Source organism: Plectropomus leopardus, chromosome 22 (assembly GCF_008729295.1).
Source record: "Plectropomus leopardus isolate mb chromosome 22, YSFRI_Pleo_2.0, whole genome shotgun sequence".
In the NCBI taxonomy this organism is placed as follows: domain Eukaryota; kingdom Metazoa; phylum Chordata; class Actinopteri; order Perciformes; family Serranidae; genus Plectropomus; species Plectropomus leopardus.
The window spans coordinates 7,230,861-7,251,504 of NC_056484.1; the positions used below are offsets into that span (position 1 = coordinate 7,230,861).

At 38.8% G+C, this 20,644-nt stretch overlaps 1 protein-coding gene and 1 long non-coding RNA gene across 3 annotated transcripts in view; both read right to left on the reverse strand.

Moving 5' to 3' along the window:
* Positions 1-690: 690 nt before the first annotated feature.
* LOC121961180 lies at positions 691-15,028 on the reverse strand. The gene is made up of 3 exons (XR_006107031.1): positions 14,969-15,028; positions 9,855-9,927; positions 691-834 (listed from the first exon to the last, which is right to left on the reverse strand). It is a non-coding gene; the product is annotated as an uncharacterized LOC121961180 (long non-coding RNA).
* Positions 15,029-18,602: 3,574 nt separating this feature from the next.
* The window catches only part of apaf1 (apoptotic peptidase activating factor 1), a 50,803-nt gene continuing 48,761 nt past the window's right edge, over positions 18,603-20,644 (reverse strand). For both annotated transcript variants that reach the window (XM_042511054.1, XM_042511053.1), the window contains exon 27: positions 18,603-19,223. In XM_042511054.1, the coding sequence (XP_042366988.1) occupies positions 19,077-19,223 (147 nt within the window). In that variant the 3' untranslated portion in view covers positions 18,603-19,076. The remainder of the gene's footprint in view (positions 19,224-20,644) is intronic.

Sequence of the window (20,644 nt, forward strand, 5' to 3'; positions counted from 1 at the left end):
TTAAAGTCACCACAAATGAAGATTGGTTTGTGACTCATTTTAGAAAACATTTCCTCCATCGAGTAGTTAAAGACCTCAATACTAGAGTCCGGAGCTGTATATATACAACTAATAATTACATTTTTATGCTTTTCTCTGTGAATTTCCACTGTTATGCATTCCAGTATGTTGTCAATTACTGTTGTCATACTTTTCAGTACATTGAATTACAAGGCCCTCTCCACATATATGGCCACTCCCCCTCCACCTTTGTTTTGTCTATTTATGAAACTGAATTCATAGCCCTCCAGCTCAAAGTTCGTGCCTTTATCGTTATTTATCCAAGTTTCAGAAATTGCAATGATACTGAACGGTTGTGAAAACTGATGTAGATATTCCCTGATGAGATTGAAATTTGCATACATGCTTCTGCTATTGAAGTGGATAATTGAGAATTTGCCATCTGATTTTATGCTCCGACTGTTCGTCAGTGTAGCAGTAGCAGTTGCTGTCAATGGAAGAGAAGAAATTATTGTCAGGGTCTATATCATATTCCAAATCCTGTGTTTTGTAATCAGTGTATTCAAATGTTTTTAGTTTCAGCAGGTCCTGTTCCTTAATCCTCTGAGAAGAGATGTAGAGGAGTGTAATCGTTCAGTGCAAATCATGGTTGTGAGTGTGGATGTGTTTTACCTGATATAAGGTCCAGTTCATGATGGTCACTTTTAACTTTACGGTTTCTCCCACTTCATGTTGGTCACTGATACTTTTCCAGCTCCTCAATATTTTGATAACCAATACTTTGGCCACCTCGGGGTTTCCGTCTGCCATGTGGGGAGTTCCCTGACACTGAACCTAAAGGGGAGATTCACACCCGAGAGTTATGAAAGCCATTACTGATGCAGTAACTCAAGTGTCAATTGTTGTAAAACTCCTGAAGAAAGATATTGAGATGGTATTAAAATGAACTCCATCCTGCTTCTACTCCTTTTAGGAAAGGTTATTGAAGCACAATAACTCCTCTTTAAAAACCTCTTTTATTGTGTCTTCATAATGTACACATTTCAGCCACTCCATTGTAATAAATTTATTTACGATCCATACTTTTGCTGTTAAAGTTTGACGAAGCTTTTGGGCACAGCCACCGTATCTCTGATAGTCAAGCCACAACTGAAAATGCAATTGATATTCAAGGAGCTTCTCCCTGTCTTCTGGTGATCAGTTGGAACCTCTAGTCGCTTTGCCCAAAATCAATAAAGGTGATTACGACTGCCAAAGAACTGATAAGAACTGATTAATGGTGATGACCAGATGAGCAACTCCAGTTTGTGACTTACTACTGCTCGACATCACAATGCGGACAGCTCAGGAGTACATCGACTCTGACAGAGGGGTTTGCACCAGGTCAATCAAGTACTTCCACTGCCCTCCAGACCACCCAGCTGACACATTGATACATGTGGTAATGATAAGCCAGGCTGTGGTTAATGTTGATGTAATGTTAAAAAACCACTAACATACAATGACACCACCCTGACAGACAGCCAGCGAACCATCACAACAGCTATGTTTATACTGAAGGGACTTGTGCTACTGCAGCATCCACAAAATAAAATCAGAATATACACAACACCTAATGAAGAGCTAGATAACACTGCCACTGATGACAGATCGTAATTTGAGCCAAATCTCAAGGTGCCACTAAGTATAATGAGAGAAAGATCCCTCTACAGGTTGTCATTCCTAAGCTGGCAGATGCTTGTTATGGTGGCTCAGTTTGGCGCAGTAGCCAAAAAGTGTATTAAAGGAATGTTATTAAAGGTAAAATTATTAAAACAGACCAGGGATGATATATACCACACTGGATTTTGTTTGTTTGTTTCAACATTTATCATTATTTATTTCTTTTATAGCATGATTTATAACAACTTTTATGGAATACTATGACTTTTATTTACTTTTTTATTTAGTGGCACACTACACTATCGTTTTTTTAGTTTTTGATGGCATACTATGAGATTTTAAATGACTACTATATTTTTCATGAAATTTTAGACATTTCAATGATTTTTTAAAAATTTCTGTCATATTATTTTTATTTTTATATGACATTATTTTATTTTAATGACATGAAGTTTGGTATGACATTTATATTGCATCCTCTACTATGACATTTTTTATGACATCTTTATGGCAGACTATACTTAACTTTCTTTAAGACAGAGCTATCATTTTTTATGACATGATACTATGACATTTTCTTGTACAATACTGTACTTTTTGGGAAAAGGCACACTATACTTTGACAGTTTTATGGCATACAATACTACGACATTTTTAGTGACAATTTGGTGGCATACTACACCATGACATTTTTTAGGACATTGACAAAAAGAGATATACAGTGGCTATTAAGACCTCACGAATTTAAATTTCAAGATATTTAACCCCATTCAAGGCCTGCTGCTTGTATAAATAACTGAATTAAGGATTTTTAAGACTATTAAGGACCTGCAGACACCCTGTAAAAGCTGAACATACATATGGGATTTGGAGGGATATGAATTTAATATGTATATTCAATACTTGATTTGCATAAATGCTCAGGATTTATGCTGGCTCAGAAATACAGTGTAACTAAACTATAGGACGTTCCACATATAAACTGTATAAAGAGTTTACGCTCCACTATAATCCTGGATTTACTGCCAGATTTGCACTACTGGTAGTTCTTTTACACACTATCCCCATCTCATACCAAGTCTTATAAAAAAAAATGAATAAATAAATAAAAAATCAAATATGTGTGGAAGAAAGGATGAGCACCCCTGGCTGAGTGTTTATTAAACTCCAGAGGACTGACATTTACAGTGAGCCTCTGAAAGGCTGAACAAGCATTCGTCATGAGCTATAAACCGCTGAATGAAAGGGCTCACAATCTACGGTCACAATCTGCAGCCAATAGAAACGACCGCTGGGCCGTTTTCTGCAATTGGAGGGGAAAAGATGGCGGCTGCGGTGCATTGGTTTGCTGGTGATTTACTACCAATCTGCAATTTGGTGCATTCTGTTGAAAACTGACAAAACATTTTATTGTTTGTAAAGAGTAGACCACAGCAGTATGAGAGCAGGAGGTAATTCAAGGCATTATTTCTGGAAGACTAGACCAGGAGTGGCGAGTGGTGCAGTGGCTGCTGTATTTAGGCTTCCTAAAGCTCCAACAGCTTGATTTTATTTCTACTGCTGGCAGAGGTTGAGGCAAAGGACTTAAATTAGCACAAAGCGGGACGATGAGATGGGGACAGAACAATGACGGACGAAAGAAACACATGAAGAACACTGCAGATATTTTGCTCTGTTAAAACAAAAATAATAATTGGCAAAAAGAAATCAAAGACATTAATGTCTTAAATTTCTGTCTGTAGTGAAGTGTAAGACAGGAAGAGTACATGCTTTGTTTCGTTATCAGACTGTGGGAGAGGGCCAAAGTTCCAGATGGTGTGTGCTGCCCACGGCTACCGGCTAAATGAGACGACTATGTAAAAACTGCTCATGTAACAATCACAATATTATCTGGCGTTCGTTCAACAGGGACAGCTTCAAACAGAGAACTAATGAACCCATTTGGGGGCAAAAGTGCAGGCTTGTGATCACAATGAGATTCTGGTTCTCACTGTTTATCCTGCGTACACACTCAAATCCACACTGAATACACAAACGACAAGAAACGGAGGAAGGATCTGCGCTGAGAAACTATTTTACATAAAGTCAATTTGCAGAATTTGGTAAATAGCTGGCAGAACACAAAACATTTCTTTGCACCTAGCACAGCGCTCACATCATCATAACGAACTGAAATCATCCAAAATGGAACTGACTTGCTGAAAAGTGGGTGATAGAGGAACAAACTACCTCTGCAAAAGACTTTAACAAAAGGTGTGGACACAAACACACACACACAGATACACACCCTACTGGGCTTAGCTCAGGATGTGCAAACTGATAAAGCTGGACACAGTGAGGAGAGTGAGCCAAATAATAAAACTCTCTCTCTTATACACCGGAGAACACACATTCACAGAAGACTCTGGCAGAGTTTATCTCTGCAAGGTACAAAGAAGCAACTTGGACAAAACAAACCTGCACTGTCCTCCAAAAGTAACATTCACAAAAACAGCCTCAAAGTGTTGCTGTCTGTTTTTACGGGTAGTGAAGGAGCGGCTGGATCAGTCTGAAAAACATGTTTCCTTCCAGGGCTACAAAATGAACGAAATATTAATCTTGATCACGATTTTGTCTTCCCAGAATTAATTGAACATGACTGAATGTGATACTGATGTTTAAACGCATGCTGCAAAAAAGCTGCACCGATCAGCCAAAAAAACTGAAACTAGCAGCTGGTAAAGTGGATGATGCCATTTATCTCGTTACAATGCAATGTTCTGCTGGGAACATAGATGCAGAGATGCATTCTCTAAAACAACCACTGATACTCCTTACCGGTTCTTTTTCATCACTATATAACAGCTTTTTAAAATATATATTATTTTCAAGAATAATGACAACAAAACAGGATTAGAACAGAATATTTAAATATAACTAAGGGACTGTTTGCTATTTATGAGAGGGGAAGGGAAAAAGGGGATGGCAGGTCAAATATTTTTTTGAGCACTGGGGAAGGAACGTATGTTTTTTTTATGGCTTAGGGGAGAGGCATACATTTTTTAAATTTAACATTACAAACTGTGTTGAAAAACCATGATGGAATAATCGTATTAAATTCCAATCAATTGCACAGATATATCTAAAAAAAAAAGTGGCCACTGAGTGTACAATCAGACCTAAAACTTAAAAAAAAAGTATAATAAATAGAGCCACGACAACAACTCCATTTAAACTAACGCAGATTTGGTAAAAATAGAGTTGAAGCGGAGGCTGTTGGTCGAGATAGAAAATAACGTCACATTTGCGTCGAGTTTTTATTCACTTAATTTGCACATTTGTACAGAAAGCCAGCATCAAACAGAATTTAAATCTGTGTTTGTTAGCTTTGGCCTGCTTAGAGTGCCAAATGGGCAGAGGATAAGCATGTAGGTTAAGTGCCACAGCAGAATGAGATTTGACAGCACAGCAAAAGGCTCAGAGGAAGCGTTTTACATAACGGCAATTTGCTACATGTGCCGCTGAATGCAGAAGCGTCTCTCTTGTAAGGCGGGTGATGTTAAAGCGTGTGGGAGAGCTGTACGGTGATCTACCCTGGAGAACACAAAAACTACAACTGGCATGACTGCGATAAGAGCTGACGGGCTCTTGCTAACATCCTGGCCGGCATATCTGAGCCGAGTTTGACGTCTGCTCCCAGAACACCTAAAGCTGAGACGACACTGCGGGCTCATAGAGAGCCGTCTCCCAACGGTGAACCCAAGATGACAGCGGCAAAGCCAAGCAGTCACACAAAGCTGCTTATGTCACCTTTTGCAGTACACAAGACTCAGCACAGCAGAGATCACAAACTCATCTTTTACGCAATGAAGAATTAAGAAGAACATGAGATGAGGAAGACGAGGAAAAATCTAGCTGCACGAAGAAAGATGTTTATGTAAAGAAACCACTCATATTTATTTACCTGAAATCACAAAGTGGAGCTGCAAAAGAAAAGAGCTCCATACTTCTCATACAGTTTATTATTTTACTTTGTCATGATGTTGGTTTACTCCAAATTAAAAAAGCCAAAAACAAACACAGCTATGGGGACTGCAAATTAGCTTCAGCATCTGTTGCATACACCTTTTCTTTGCAACATTTAAATATAATGCACCTGTTATATAAACAAATACTGTCTCTCCTAAGAGGACAATGAATGAGATGTCAAATTGATGACTGAAATATAAACTGCCTCTGTCACCCCCTTGTTATAGAGCATTACAAATCATCCAGGTTGGTAAACATGCTGAAAGCATAATGTGCGTTTAGACTACTAAGGGGGCGGAACAGGACTTCAGTAAAGCCAAAACAAAATCATAAATAGTTGAGTGCTGTAGTTCAGTAACAAGTTTCCCAGTTAGATGTTGTATCAGGATACCATTTCCCATCATGTTTACTTGTCATCACTGTTGCTTCATGAATTATCACAAATAAGGGTCCTTATGAGAACAGTTTTGACAAAAGCTATTTTTCTGGGTATAAAATACCCTGATCTATTGGCCCATAAGGCATGACTTATGGGACTGAAGCGTGCCCAAGCAGATTTTTTTAAAAAAGTAAAATGTGTTCATTAAAAGACAGCGGTGTTGATCACCTCATCTTAAAAATAAATATGCTTATATTCCAAAAATGTTCAACTGTTCTTCTAAGACTGAATCAAATGAAGACATGGGATAAATCACTAGAAATGCCCTCACTCTCTGCTAAAATACACTGGATGCATTTACTGATTTTCCTGATTGTAGGTTTAGAGGAGCCACTGATTGCACCACTAACCAGTACAGTAGAGGTCAGAGAGGCCACACAGTAAGCTGTCTTCAGCAGTGCTTACTATATATTCAAACACAATGACACATTAAGGCGCTCTATTTAATGAGCTCTGTTCTTGAGCAAGTTTGCTTGAATGGGCAGAGGAGCTCCTCAGACTGGAGTCATTAAGCCAAATTAAGCCATCTGCCATCATGAGCGGTTACATCTCATAACGAGACTGAAAAACCGTCACCGACTTTCATCCCATCTATATCCTCAAAGTCAAAAACCAGCATGAAGTCTAGTTGCTGTTGTGCGTGTTGCTGTTTTTAGCAGCACCACAAATGAGTAAACAAATGTTTTCAGAGATAAGCAGATAAACTGCACGAATGCGCAGACACAGAAGCTTCCTGAGGCTAAACAGACTGTGAGCCCACACAGCTCATCAGCCCGCTCCAGTCACGCGGCTCCAGCTCTGTCTGCCTTCATTTCAGCTCGGCAGCGGCAGCACTAATTGTTTGGGACAACCAATGTTTAATGCTAAATGGTGCAAGAGAGCTGGCACAAGTAAGCACAATAATGGCTTCCTTATAAAGCCGTGTTAAAAATGACTCAGTTTGTTGCTTGGTCAAACTTAAAGGTTGTTTACCAATCTATCCCCCTCCTCCCCACACCCATTTCACCTTTACTGGCTCTGTAAATTGGAGCTCAAGTTTGGACACGAAATTTGTAACTCAGGAACTCACTTTATTATATTTAAGTGGGTTCTGTATGAGAAAAAAAAAAGTTTATATGCTCCAAAATAGGGCATCGAAATAAGTAAAGTTTTGGTGTTCGTTCTGAAACGCAAGAATCGTATCAGCACTTTCAGCCCTCAATGTGAATGATTATACACAAAAATAGCTTCCACTCACTGATGTTGGCTCATATTTAACAAAAGAAAAAAGAGAAAGGTCACTCAATAAATATAGCCAAGACAGAAGCAGCACTAACACTCGATACCATAAAAACAAGACTGCGCAGTGTTGTGAGGAGCAGAGAGACTCTTTAGGCACACAACTTGAGATAAAATTAACGACGAGAGTAGAAATCTGCCCCACAACAAAACAACCTCAAACGGCAGCTCCCTCAAAGCTGTAAACCAAACAAACAAGAGTCTGATCTGCACCACCAAGAGACAAAACAAGCTCCATTGAAAATGTGCTTTAATGAATTCAGAATTTCACCTTCAACATCCAAGCTGAAAGTTTACTTGAGCTCACACCAGAGTGTGTTTCTTTTCTCCATAAGACATCGTCATAAAAGCTGCCAGTGTGCCTTCAGTCAGTGGAGTCACTCCAATAAGAGTCTCTTATGGCACCAGAGGGCTACTGCACAAAACCTAGATAGCAGATTAAGCCAGGATTTTCCAGGTGTCGAGGCTGAATAGACTTGACTCCCGACCAGGCCAATTTGTTTAATCCCGGTGCCTCATTTGTTCAGTCAGCTGTCTCTCTGATCAGAAATAAATATGTTTTATAATTATTCCATGGTCTTTTTTTCCATGGTCTTTATTTTTATTCACTTTTATTAGCCTGCATTAAAATACTCTGTAATTCATTAAAGCAGGCTGACTGTTATCACTTTCATTGTACACTGAGGGAGATTTAAAACAATATCATTGTCCGCTGCACTATACCATCAACAAATTTATGTATTTCTCTCATTACTTCCACATTAACTCACTGTCTTCTGTGAAGTTTTTTCTGTTTGATTATAACGTCCATATTTCCCTTTTTTGCACATTATATACCTGCACATACATTTCCATGAGAAGCTGCTGCTCAACTGCTGCACATGTTTTCTCCATGTCTGCATCACGACAATCTGTGATCGACACATGTGGTCTACTCATGACAGCCGTGAACGTGCATTTATCCAGAATACTTACACCTGGCTTGACATAGTCGCACCTTCTCGTCCTGGCTTAGCAAACGTGCAACGGATTAAGCCAGGAGTCACTGATGAGACTAGGTCAAGCCACGTGTTTTTCCCTTATCCTGGATTTCTAAATTCTAGTTTTGTGCAGTAGCCCCCAGGAACAAAAGCTTGGCTAAATCAATTCTAGCTTTCTAAATAATAGGATTTAAATATCCCATGATAGTAAACGCACCACATGAGGGTTTATTCCAAAAGGGAAAGTCCATACTACTTTACAAGCCGAATCCTTGTCAACCAAAGAGATCCTTCACATAGAAAACGACATCTTCTTAGTTTCTTGAACCCTCTAGGACCAATCACACCCTGTTTAACTCATTGAGCTTTTAAACCAAAACCACAAGTTCCTTGTATTCCTCAAATTATTTGTTTAAACAATTGTCTCTCTTATTTTTTTTAATGCATAAATAACATTGTGAAATGACACTGGCTATATTGTTTTGTTTTTCAAATGACTCAATGTGACCTCTAACTTTAACATCCTTCTGATCATAGCTGTCGCCTTTGGAGACTTAAAGTTCACATGCTCTTAAATGTTCAGAGTTTTTATCCATCCCTCCAAAGCTCTTTATGTAAATAACTATATGATGGAGATGTTTAAGGGCTCACATTTGATATTGAAGACACATGCTGTAAAACATTAGGGGTAGCATCTTGGGACCTTATAATCTGATCAGGACACAATATGCATATTTTAGCCTTAATGCTGGTAAGATAAAACTCACCGTCATTCCACTCAGCCTTAAGAGGCTTTTAAAACTGCAGCTGAACTTTAGGTGGCCTGCACTTTCCCTCTCGTCACGAATCTTGTTCACGGGTACAAAACCAGATTAAAGCATAATGCTCTGTCTAAAGTAGTTTGTGTCTGCGTGCATGTATTTCAGGTTTATCTGTTGGGAGCAGCACCTTGCTTCATCCTAAAAACTGCTGCTGTTAAGGTTTAAATGACTCCAGCCTCACAATTCTTGAACACATCTGTGCTTAAATGCTTGGATGAGTGACAGAGACTGAGTGATTGAAGAGGCAGCAGCGATACAAAGGGGACAAATGAGTTGTCAAGCAAGACACTTTGATTGTCTGCCTCAAAATGATGTTGTATAATGTGTAATTGCAGGGTGGCCAAGTGGTTTTGAGAAACTGTTTTGTAAGCAGAAGCGTTTTCCTGCAAACAGCCGGTATATGCAAACACATCATCAACAGGTTTGAAGTGCCCTTGAGCAAGACAATGGACCTTTTCCCTCTGAATAAATGTCTACTTACTGCTGCTTTCATAACACCTCATCCAACACTCGGTATACTACAGGCTCTAATAGGAGAAAAAACACAAAGCTAAACAGGAATATAAAATAGAAATACTGTGAAACGAGTGCAAATTTGCAAAAGCTGTGACCATGTATGTGCATGCATCCATATGTTACGCATTTACTTACTTTGCTAACACTTACTAGTATAATGACGCCTCCCTCAACAACTGGTCTCCATCCCACTGTACATTTTGTCTCAGCAAGGCAGTTTTTCCTACAGGGAGAGAGGACATAAACACAATCAGATTTGCACACAGCCAAAGACACAAAGTGTGCAGAATGAAAGTAGGACTGGACAAATAATCACATCTGTGTTCTCAGGCCTTCAATAAAATCCAGCAAATCGTTTCATATTACCGTTAATATTTAAATTTAAAAAAGCTGACATTAATTCACCCTCTCCCTCTCTTCTAGATAATCACAGTCTCAATAAAATTTATAAAAAGGATCAAATGAAATTCTAATTTACATAAAGTTCTGCACAATGGCAGACTTTAAATTGTTTGAATAAAAATAATTCAAGGGGTCAGTGGGCCATTTTTTTTCACAGCACACATTTGGTCTTTTGCACTCATTGATGCCTTCCAGCTGGTGAAGGGGTAGGCCATCTCCCCCTCCTCCTTCCCTCCCTTTCTTCCTGTGGTTTGTCAGTGAGGGTGCCACTGGTCTGACTGAGTGAGCTACTGGACAAGGCGAGACACAGGTGCCCACAGCATCTGCTCTCTCTGGGCCCTATTCCATTTCAATTTCCACTTAAATCCTATATCTCGCACCCTGACTAGTTTACACAGCAGCAACTAGAGTCTACGTTTTCTGACATTTCTCCATCCCTGCTCTGTGTGACGTAGCCACCGTTTCCCAAATCGACCCCAAACCATCTGGGCAGACGGGTGAGGGAAGGTGAAGCAGCTATGGAGAAATGGGAAGCGGCCCAACGTGGAACGACTTCTGGCCCTCAGCCCTGTGGCTCCACGAGGGAAAGCAATAAAGGTGGTGCGCAGCTGAGCCAACAGCTGACAGGAACAGGAACCAGTGTTTGGCCAAGGTCAGGAGAATACACACACACACACATACACACACACACACACACACACACACACACACACACACGGAGTGAGGATGTAACAACAAAACAGGGTCAAAAGACACAGGGGAATGATAATGTGGCAACCCAATACTCCAGGGGTGTCAGAGAGCAGACGGACAACACTAACGTGTGTGTGTGTGATGAGTTGTGTGTGAGTGCTGGCAACAGAGAGAGAACTGTAACCAGTGTAGCTGCTATTGTTGGCAGGCGTCACCGCCAGGCCTGGTACCAGGTAGAGATCACTCTCTCTCACACACACACACACACACGGTAGATAAGGTCTTTCTCAGTGTGCATGGGAATAATAAAGATGTATCATTAAGAATAATTCTTTATGCAAATTAGCACAAAGAAGATTGGCTGTAAAGCCCAACAGGCAGATACACTCACAGATATTAGTTTAGTGAAAATATATCTGCAAAGCCGAGATGTTTAAAAAAAAAATGCAACAGAGAAATGCCAAAAATCCGTCTGTAGTAATTTATGTTATGTACCGTATTGCCAACAAATTTCCAACTGTTTAAATTAATATCCTTGGTCACAATTCTTTAATAACCAATTTTAAGGAATTTAAGACAAAAAATTATTAGTAGCTACTATTAGTCAATTAATAGATTAATCAATCAATAGAAAAGTAGAGCTGGCCCTGAATATTCAGCTATTCCTTTGCCAGGTAGATATTCTGTTTTTAATATTGGAATTTAGATATTCAGTCTTTTTGTTTTTTAAGAACATACAGAAATTAGGGGATTCAAAACACACTGTAAGTGACAATAACTATGATATTTAAAAAGTTAAATATTGATTTCATGTTACTAATACAAATACGATAATATCATGTAAATAATTCAGGACCTGTTTACATTCTCTCTTTGTCCCCCTCTTCACCTCACCTTCACTATATTTTCTGACATTTCATACACAAAACAATCAATGAAGAGAATACCTGACACACTCATCTACTATACTTAAGGAAAGAAGGAAATTAAAAAAAGGCAAAAAGGGAATTCCTGCAAAAAAGTTAATACCTCTGCTTTAATTTATTTTTAAAAGTGTTGACGTTTCGGTCACGAGGACTTTTTTCAAGCTTAATCAATTATGAAAATAATAATTAGTTCAACTGTTAGAAGATCAGTCTGACTTTTATAGCTGTTAGAAGTAGCTAATTAATTTGCCAGTTAGTGAAACTATATATACATTTTAAAGACGTATGTGTTCAGTAGGAAGCAGTGCCACAGACAGGGTGGGGAAGTTGGAAATTGCTTAAAGACAGACAAACAAATTGTGTGTTTGGCTATTGTCATGGGACATTTTTTGACTATAGGAAAATAGAGAGTTAAACCAGTGTAATAATTAATTGAAAAAGGAACCAACACATTAACCAATGTCTAGAATAATTGTTATTTGTAGCCGTATTACACCACAAACATTGATTTAATCACTACTGCTCAAACAAAGTCACACATTACTCCTACCAACCCAGCACAAACTGACAAGTCACACCTCTCTCTCCCTGACAGCGTACATGTGTGACTGTATTTAAGCCCACCGTCCCTCACTTTTTTTCAAAATATGCGTGTGTGTGTGCGTGTGTCAGTGTGTTTGGCTGGCAACCCGAAAATCTGCATGCACAATTGCACGTCGCAGAGCCACGAGCTTGAGAAATAGCATGCAGTGAAAAATTAATGAGAGGAGAGAGGGAGAGCGGAGAAAATGAAAACAAAATGAAAGTCTTAGACAGCAGACGGAAAGCCGGAGGGGAGCTGAGTTCTTTTGAAACAGAACCTTTTAAAATCTCCTGGGAGTCCACGTGCGACTGCAGACCTCTCACTGGGAAAATAGAAAGGTTTAAATATCAACCTCGCATTAGCCTACACACCTAAACCGATACTGCTGGTAAATCAGGCTAATTAGGCTACAGAGCCTCTGAACTTTACATTTTCAATGGCTTTTTAAAGCTATCCAGGGTGCAATCTAAAAATCCAAAACGATTTCCTGATTTAATCTCTTAACATGACTTTGTTTTTTTTGTTGTTGTTGTTTGTTTGTTTTTGCTTTTATCATCAAAACAATTACGCATTATTAACTCAGCAGCGTCCTTCTGAAGGACAGAGAGAAGCTCTTTTTGGAGATTGTAAACATTGTACTGCCACTCACGAGAGCAGCGGCTGATTATTATTTAATATTCATTTAACACGGGAAGACATTTTCAGGAGTTCAAAGGACAAAGCCTCACCTCCTTTTACTCGGGGTCATGCCAAAGTGAATTAGTGCTTACAGTATGACAGACGTCAGAGGCTGCGGGAGGGAAACCCTGGCCCAGCTGCACCGAGAGGGGAAGGTGGTGTCAGTGGTGTGTAGACACACAGACAGCCAGATCACTGTAATTACTTCAGCAGCAGACAAAGATTAATTAAGCAAGAGAGAGCTGAATTAATGAAGTTAGCGCACACCTCAACCAGAGTTTAAAAAGTTCACACCATTCCCGTGGAGACTGCAGGGTGTGTAAATGCACGTGGTGACGGAGGTGCAAACAAAGACACGGAAACAAGTCATGGAAATCATTTGTTTTCCATTTTCAGTTATATGGCTCTTCTAAAGCAGTCTGCACAGGTGTAACTGTGATAAAAAGGAGATCAAGATTTTTCTCACACAGGCCTGTGGCTAACTGCATGCTTAAAACCAGACATCTAGGCTTTCTTCTTATGCAAATGTGAGTAATTGTAGCTTGAACATGATTAAACCCTCATGCAGCATTCATCCACCTATAAAAGACACCACCTAAATCTGGCACAATGTTTTCGCTCCTCTTTCAGATCATGGAAACATCCAGCACAGACGCCACTGAACGTATACCACCCGATATATAGGCTTCTGCAGCAGGAAACCGGGGCGCCTTTACATCACCCTCTAAATGGCAGTCTATAAATAGAAAGCACTGAAGTCTAACTGACAGCTGGCAACATTGCATTAGCATGTCATACGGCTGCTCCAAGTCTTGCACCGTGATTGGACCAGTTCCCGAATCTGACTGGCAGCCATGATGCTCTCCAGTGCCCAGAATGTCTAAAGACCCCGAGACAAATGGTTTCAAGTTTACTGTCAGAGGATAAGTAGGTGATGTCGTCCTGTTCTGGCCAGATAACAAGGCCTCTTGTTGTGTGCTGGAGCTCGTCGTTATTTTAAATCTAAATAAAGGACAGATTTACCAAAAGCATCCAGAGCTGCGGCTCCAGATGAAACAAGGATGGTGAGCTCATGACAGCCATATTTTACACTGAAAAAGGTCTTGTTACAAGGTCCGTTGGTGTTATTTTAGGCAAACTGAGGATTATTTTCCATTTTTCATGCAAGAGATGGTTTGACTGATTTCTAGAGACATTTGTGACCACTCTGATGTCCCGTCAACTGTCTTATGCAGGACCGGCTCTAGCCATTTTGGTGCCCTCGGCGAGGTGTCATTCAAACATACAGTAAATCCATTCTACTTCATGTAAAACAGCACTGTACAAACTTTATTCAATTTGACTAAGACCTGCATTTAGTTTGTAACAAGATGTAACTGTTATATTTAAGCAATATCACAGAAGAATAAGATACCAAAACTTTGAACCACTTGATAAAATCAAAAATGTGGCAATTGAGACACTTGAATGCAAACTGTGAAGTTTGTATAAAACATATTAACATATGTACTGGGCTTTAAATGGAGTATTTAAACCCCAGTACTATTTTCCCTGTAATTAGCATCAAATGAATGTAGTTCTTTCCAGGAAATTTCTGTCGTAATAAATCATTGGGATTTTCTGGTAACACTGTATTTAACAGGTCTATAATCTTCTGTGGGTGAAGTAACTAAATCCTCATAAAAACTCCCACAACAAGCCCTGATACTATAGTGAGGTTAACACTGCTACCATTTCCTCCTCCAGTCTAATGTGCGATCTACTGACGCTCACCTTCATTTTAGCCCTCCACACACATCTGTCATCACACAGAAATCTATTTAATTAAGCAATGACGAATCACACTTGAGATTTATCAATCACTGCTACAACACATAACTCATCTCAGAATTGGATCCCAGCCGTCACCCAGTGATACAGGTTTACTCAGCTGATGGATGTGGTGACAGGGTGGTGTTAAAAACATACATCAGCTACATTACCTCAGTAAATGTGAACACCTCATGACATCATGAACTGCAGCTCAGAGTGTCCTCCAGCCTGTGTGTGTAAATCAGAAGAGAGATGTCAGTATGTAGAATATATAAAAGTCTTGTGTCTGACCCCACAAGGCAAGTTATATATTCCCGCAGGCTGCTAGAACTGGCAACATTAAAATCACAATACTTGGTTTATGATCACTGATCATTCACTGACTCACTATACAGTAACACTGTTGCATACAAACACCATACACTGATGGTGACTTTAGCTGATAAACTACAACAAAACTCTCTATTTTCCATCTAAACCTGTGGTTATTTTTTTATAGAAATGTTCTAAAATCCTTGTAATGTCCTAAAATCCTTTAATCATCATAATTCCTAGAAATGTCCTAAATTTCTTGAAATGTCTTAAAATCCTAGAAATGTCCTAAAATCCTATAAACTTCCTAAAATCCAAGAATTGTCCTGAAAACCTATAAACATCCTACAAATGTCCTAAAATTCTAGAAATGCCTTCAAATCCTTGAAATGTCCTCTAATCCTATAAAAATCCTAAAATCCTAGAAATGTCTTTAAATCCAAGAAATGTCCTAAAATCCCTGAAAAAACCTAAAATCCTTTAATCATAATAAATCCTAGAAATGTCCTAAACTCCAAGAAATGTCCTGAAATCCTTGAGACATCCTAAAATCCTGTAAACATCCTAACATCATAATCATAATATAAATCCGAGAATTCTAGAAATGTCCTAAAATCCAACAAAATGCCCTGAAATCATAGAAATGTCCTAGATTACTATAAATGTCCTAAAATCCAACAAAATGTCCTGAAATTCTAGAAATGTCCTAGATTACTATAAATGTCCCAAAATCCAACAAAATGTCCTGAAATTCTAGAAATGTCCAGATTACTATAAATGTCCTAAAATCCAACAAAATGTCCTGAAATTCTAGAAATGTCCTAGGTTACTATAAATGCCCTAATAGCCAACAAAACCTTCCTTAAATCTTATAAATGTCCTGAAATCCTACAAACATCCTAAAATTCTAGAAACGTGATGAAATCCTCGAAATGTCCTCGGAAAAATCGTGGAGGCGTCCAATAATCCTAGAAAAGTCCTAAAATCCGAAAAACACCCTTAAACTCCTCGTAAGGGGCTGAGCGACATTATTATTTAGTCAGCTGACAGTTACGTGATTGGTGCTGCTGAAACCAAAAAATCCGTTTTAACGTTTCATTTTTCCAGAACCAGCGCACCGAAAGAGCATCAAAACATCACGCAGTAAAACTGTTATTGACTTTCTTTGATAATTCACAATAAAACTCTCTATTTTACATCCAAATCCTTCTAACTGTACAAGCAAAACAATAAACAAACCAAAAAAGTGGTGTAGTTAAAGTGCTGTCTTACCTTAAACCGGTGTATAAGCTCCACCACATCATTTAATTTGAAGACACATAACATTTTGTTATGACACTTCATCCTTTTGGCCACAGTTTAAAGAAGTATTTTGAGCACAAAAATGCTCTGAAAATGTGCTGAAGGCGTCTTCAGCCGCTGTCAACGTAGCCGGTTAGCTTTAGCTAGCATCAATGACAACTTCAGAGTAACGGCGATTGTCTCACGCTGTGTCGCTGTTTTGTTCCGCCGAGTTGTCTTCAAAATATGTCCCGCTCAGTAGTGTTGTTGCTGCTGTTGTTGTTTTCTCCCCTGGTGTCCAGTATTTTCCAGTAAATTAAAACCGTTTTCAGGCTTGTTTCTCCGGTAACCTGACTTGGGTTTTGGCTGGCACGCGTCATCAGGACTCCTCCTGAACGTGCGTTTATTACGTCCAATTGCGTCATGTTTCTCGCGTGCAGCAGCGCCCCCATGTGGCAGCCAGAGTATTACAATAACATACATTTATCAAAAGTATTTATCAGGAAAATCACTTATTAGTATGATTCTACACAGTGGAGCAGTCTTTCATTTTCGGCTTTAAGTATCAAGACAGCTACATTTTAACCCAACCATTCGTTTTAAATGTAGTGCATTACAAATAAAAACTATTATTATTATTATGTAGTGCATTACAAATAAAAAATATTATTATTATTATTATTATTATTATTCTAACCTATATTAAATATATAGTGCAAACAGATTCTGTTCAGCTATTTGACAGATTTGTAAGTATATATTTTGAGAAATACTGATGACTGTGAAAATAAATCTTTAATATATACTGTTAAATCATTGTAATTCATTGACTTTTATGATAAACTTTCTCAGTGAATTTCATATACACAGATCTAAATTTGACAAATCACCCTCCTGTTTGAAAGTTGTTTTTTCATAGATTTTCTTAAGTCTTATGCAGATGTAATGTCAATGCCATCTCTTTGTCCGTCTATTGTTTAATTTCACCTGTTTTTGCTGTCAGTTTTGACAATACTGGGTTTCTATGTTGTCTGACTATTTAGTTTTTTTTAAAGTAAAAAAAGCTGTGTTATTTAATTTTTTAATGAAGCTGAATTAAAAAGGGAATTTTTTTTAAGAGTGACTCAATTAAAAGTACAAAATCAAGACAGACATGTCCTCATGGCATGTGGAGTTTAAATTTTTATAAATTACACTCACATTGCACCACACCATATAACAGGATTGAGTGTCCTGATCAGACATCAATATGTTTGTAGACAGAGACTTAAAAGCACCAATCGATAAGAGCACAATGTGATTATGACAGCACTGTTCAGAAACACTGAAATGCATCCTTACTTTTATTATTTTATTGTCTTTATGTCGTTATTATTACTCCCACTAGACCTGGAGTCTTGATCATTTCCACTGCAAGTCTGTCACATACTTGGGAATAAACACTCATCTCTATAATCAAATCAAAGTAAGGATCCATTTGATTACGTCTGAACAAAGCCGCATTTGTAAAGTTTTGTGAGAGATTGTAACTCCTGCGTCAAAGTGCTCATAACAGGAAAAGGCTCAGTAGTTTAGACAACGTGCAGATAAAAATGTGAGAAAAGTGGTATAGAGTGTCAAAAAAGATGGTACAAAACACAACATTAAGCCAAAAAAAGCACAAAAAGTACCTTTTCACAATAGCAAGAGTTGATTTGATTATAAATTATAAATCACAGTCATTTGAAATTTTTTTGTAGAAAACATTTACCTTTGATCCAAGTTCAAAAGTACAAATAGTTCGGATGTACAAATAGACTTACAGGCTTTAAAAAGATTTTAAATGCCTGGTCATTAAAACTTAATCGAACTATCAATTTTTAATGTTTATCAAAGTGCACCAGGAGTTCTCTCTATGCTGGTGGTTTGAAACTCATGTACACAAAACATACATACCCTCCAGTACCTACAGTATTCACATTAAGGCTGCAGTGTAAATAAAAGGCCCCAAACTGTTCATACTATGTTTTGACCAGACACTGAAGATTTGCCCTCAAACAAAAACATGAAAAATTAACATCAAAACATGAATAAATGCACTTAATTACTTCTAACAGATTAGGGGACGTGCACGATAGTAGTAGAAAATCTCTCATGTCACATGCAGTAAATATTCAGCCCTAATGCAACATGGATTAACACCTAATATTCACATTTGATGCAAGGATCACATATCATATACCTTTTTATTAGGTATTAATGATTCAAAAGATCTGCTGGTGAAGATCTGATCGTCAAAAAACGCATTTTTGATGTGAACATTTTGCTTTGTATAAGAATTGCTGCTCTATTCTTTCTACAAAACATAAAACAGAGATTGGAGCAGGGTTTTTTTTAGAGTTTCATGGTGCATCGACGCCTCCGATGATTGATTGTCACTGGAGCAGTTTCACTGAGAGCTGGTGCAAACTGGTAAAGTCAGCGGAGTCGTTTGACCCCACAGAAGTGACAGTGATTGTTTGTAATGCTGGTGACTACTTTCAGCCTGAATGTAAACCTGGTATCAGAAATGTTTGGTTCTTGGATGCAGCAGCTTTCATTTCAGCCCTCTGCAAGCGTGTGTGTACAGTCTGTAGATTTTGTAAGACAAATGCAGTGTTTGGTTAGAAGAGAACTTCCCTCTTTTTGGTCTTTTGGAGTGGGATGTCACACTACCTTCTGCAGGATGTAGAGGATACCGATGCTGTCAATGGTGACGAAGGTGGAGAAGTCGGATGAGACATGGATCCTCTTCAGCGCTGTTCCCGTTGGAAAGAAGGTCTGCAGCGCCTCGCCTTTGTCCACATCCCACCACTGGGGAACAAACAGAGACACACTGACAAAGAGACTATTAAAATGCTTCAGGCTCTTAAAAGACAACACTGCTGCAGAGTATCTGGGAAGGGAAAATAATCAAACAACAATAGGCGTCATTCACCAACCGTTCTTAATAAGGAATTTCATCTTAAAACCCTCTTCTGACCATAGACTGTATATAAAGATGGACAACAGCTCCCCAAAAGTGTAGTTTTTCAATCTTGATCGCCCCCTGGTGTCTGTCTGCAGTATAGGTCATAAAGCCCCCCCATGTCAGAGAATGGCACATAAGCCAAACTAAAAACTCATGCTAAATAAATTTTTCCTAAAGATGGTTTCTGTCACCAAAGGCAAATCTCATCACCCTGCTGTTTGTTCAAGAGATCGTTTTAATGATAAGTTCGATTTCTATGAGTTATTCAATTCTACACAAAGGGGATTTTCCACCATGAATGACAGCTGTGACAGCCAATCCATGCGCTCACACTCAATGGGGCTGCTCATGATTGGTTGGACAGGTGTTTTGGTGGAAACTCACCCACCGTGAATATTGCTACTGTGAAGAATCAGGCTCCGAATGACGTTGCCAGTGCAAGATGGCAGCAGCAAAGATACTGGAACTGCGTTTAAAACTATTACTATTGCATAACCTAGCTGACCAACTGTCACAAGCATAAATGCAGATCTCAGGGTAATTTGTCTCAGATCTTAATTATTTCTCTCAGGACACGTACATAATGTCAAAAGTTGTGCAGCTGTCACTCGATTTTATCTGAATCAGAGCTCCGAGACAAAGGCAGGAAGAGACAGACTGACTGAGAGCTTTATATTTGCATCCAAGGAGACCATGATGAATTTAATAGTATTATATTACCAGACTCAAACTCTTACACACACACACACACACCCTCAGGCTCGCTCAAACACACACACACGCTCCCCCCAACACACACACACACAAAACCCCCACCAGCTTTTCTGAGTGATTCCGTTTAATCTCGGTTTAAAGTTGACATTTTCCATTGAGGCTCCATCTCACTGGGATGAATCATCAAAGGCACATCAAGTCAATCATTTATAGTCTGGCATGAGTGTGTGTGTGTGTGTGTGTGTGTGTGTGCACATTCAACTTTGACAATTACTTTGATAACTTCACATCAAAACTGTCCCAATTCCATCTGAATAAAAGACAACATGAACCATATCAATAGGTCGAAGATTTAGTGGCATCAAGTGTTTTTTGTGTGTGTGTGTGTGTGTGTGTGTGTGTGTAAATGAAAGCAGACTAACTCTTCAGTCTCCCGACAGACAGACGGACAGACCGAAGAGGTGGTGGCAACAGATGTCTAGCTTACAAACCAGTCCCAACACACAGACACACACACACACGTAGAAGCCCGTAGAAGCGCGTGGTCCAT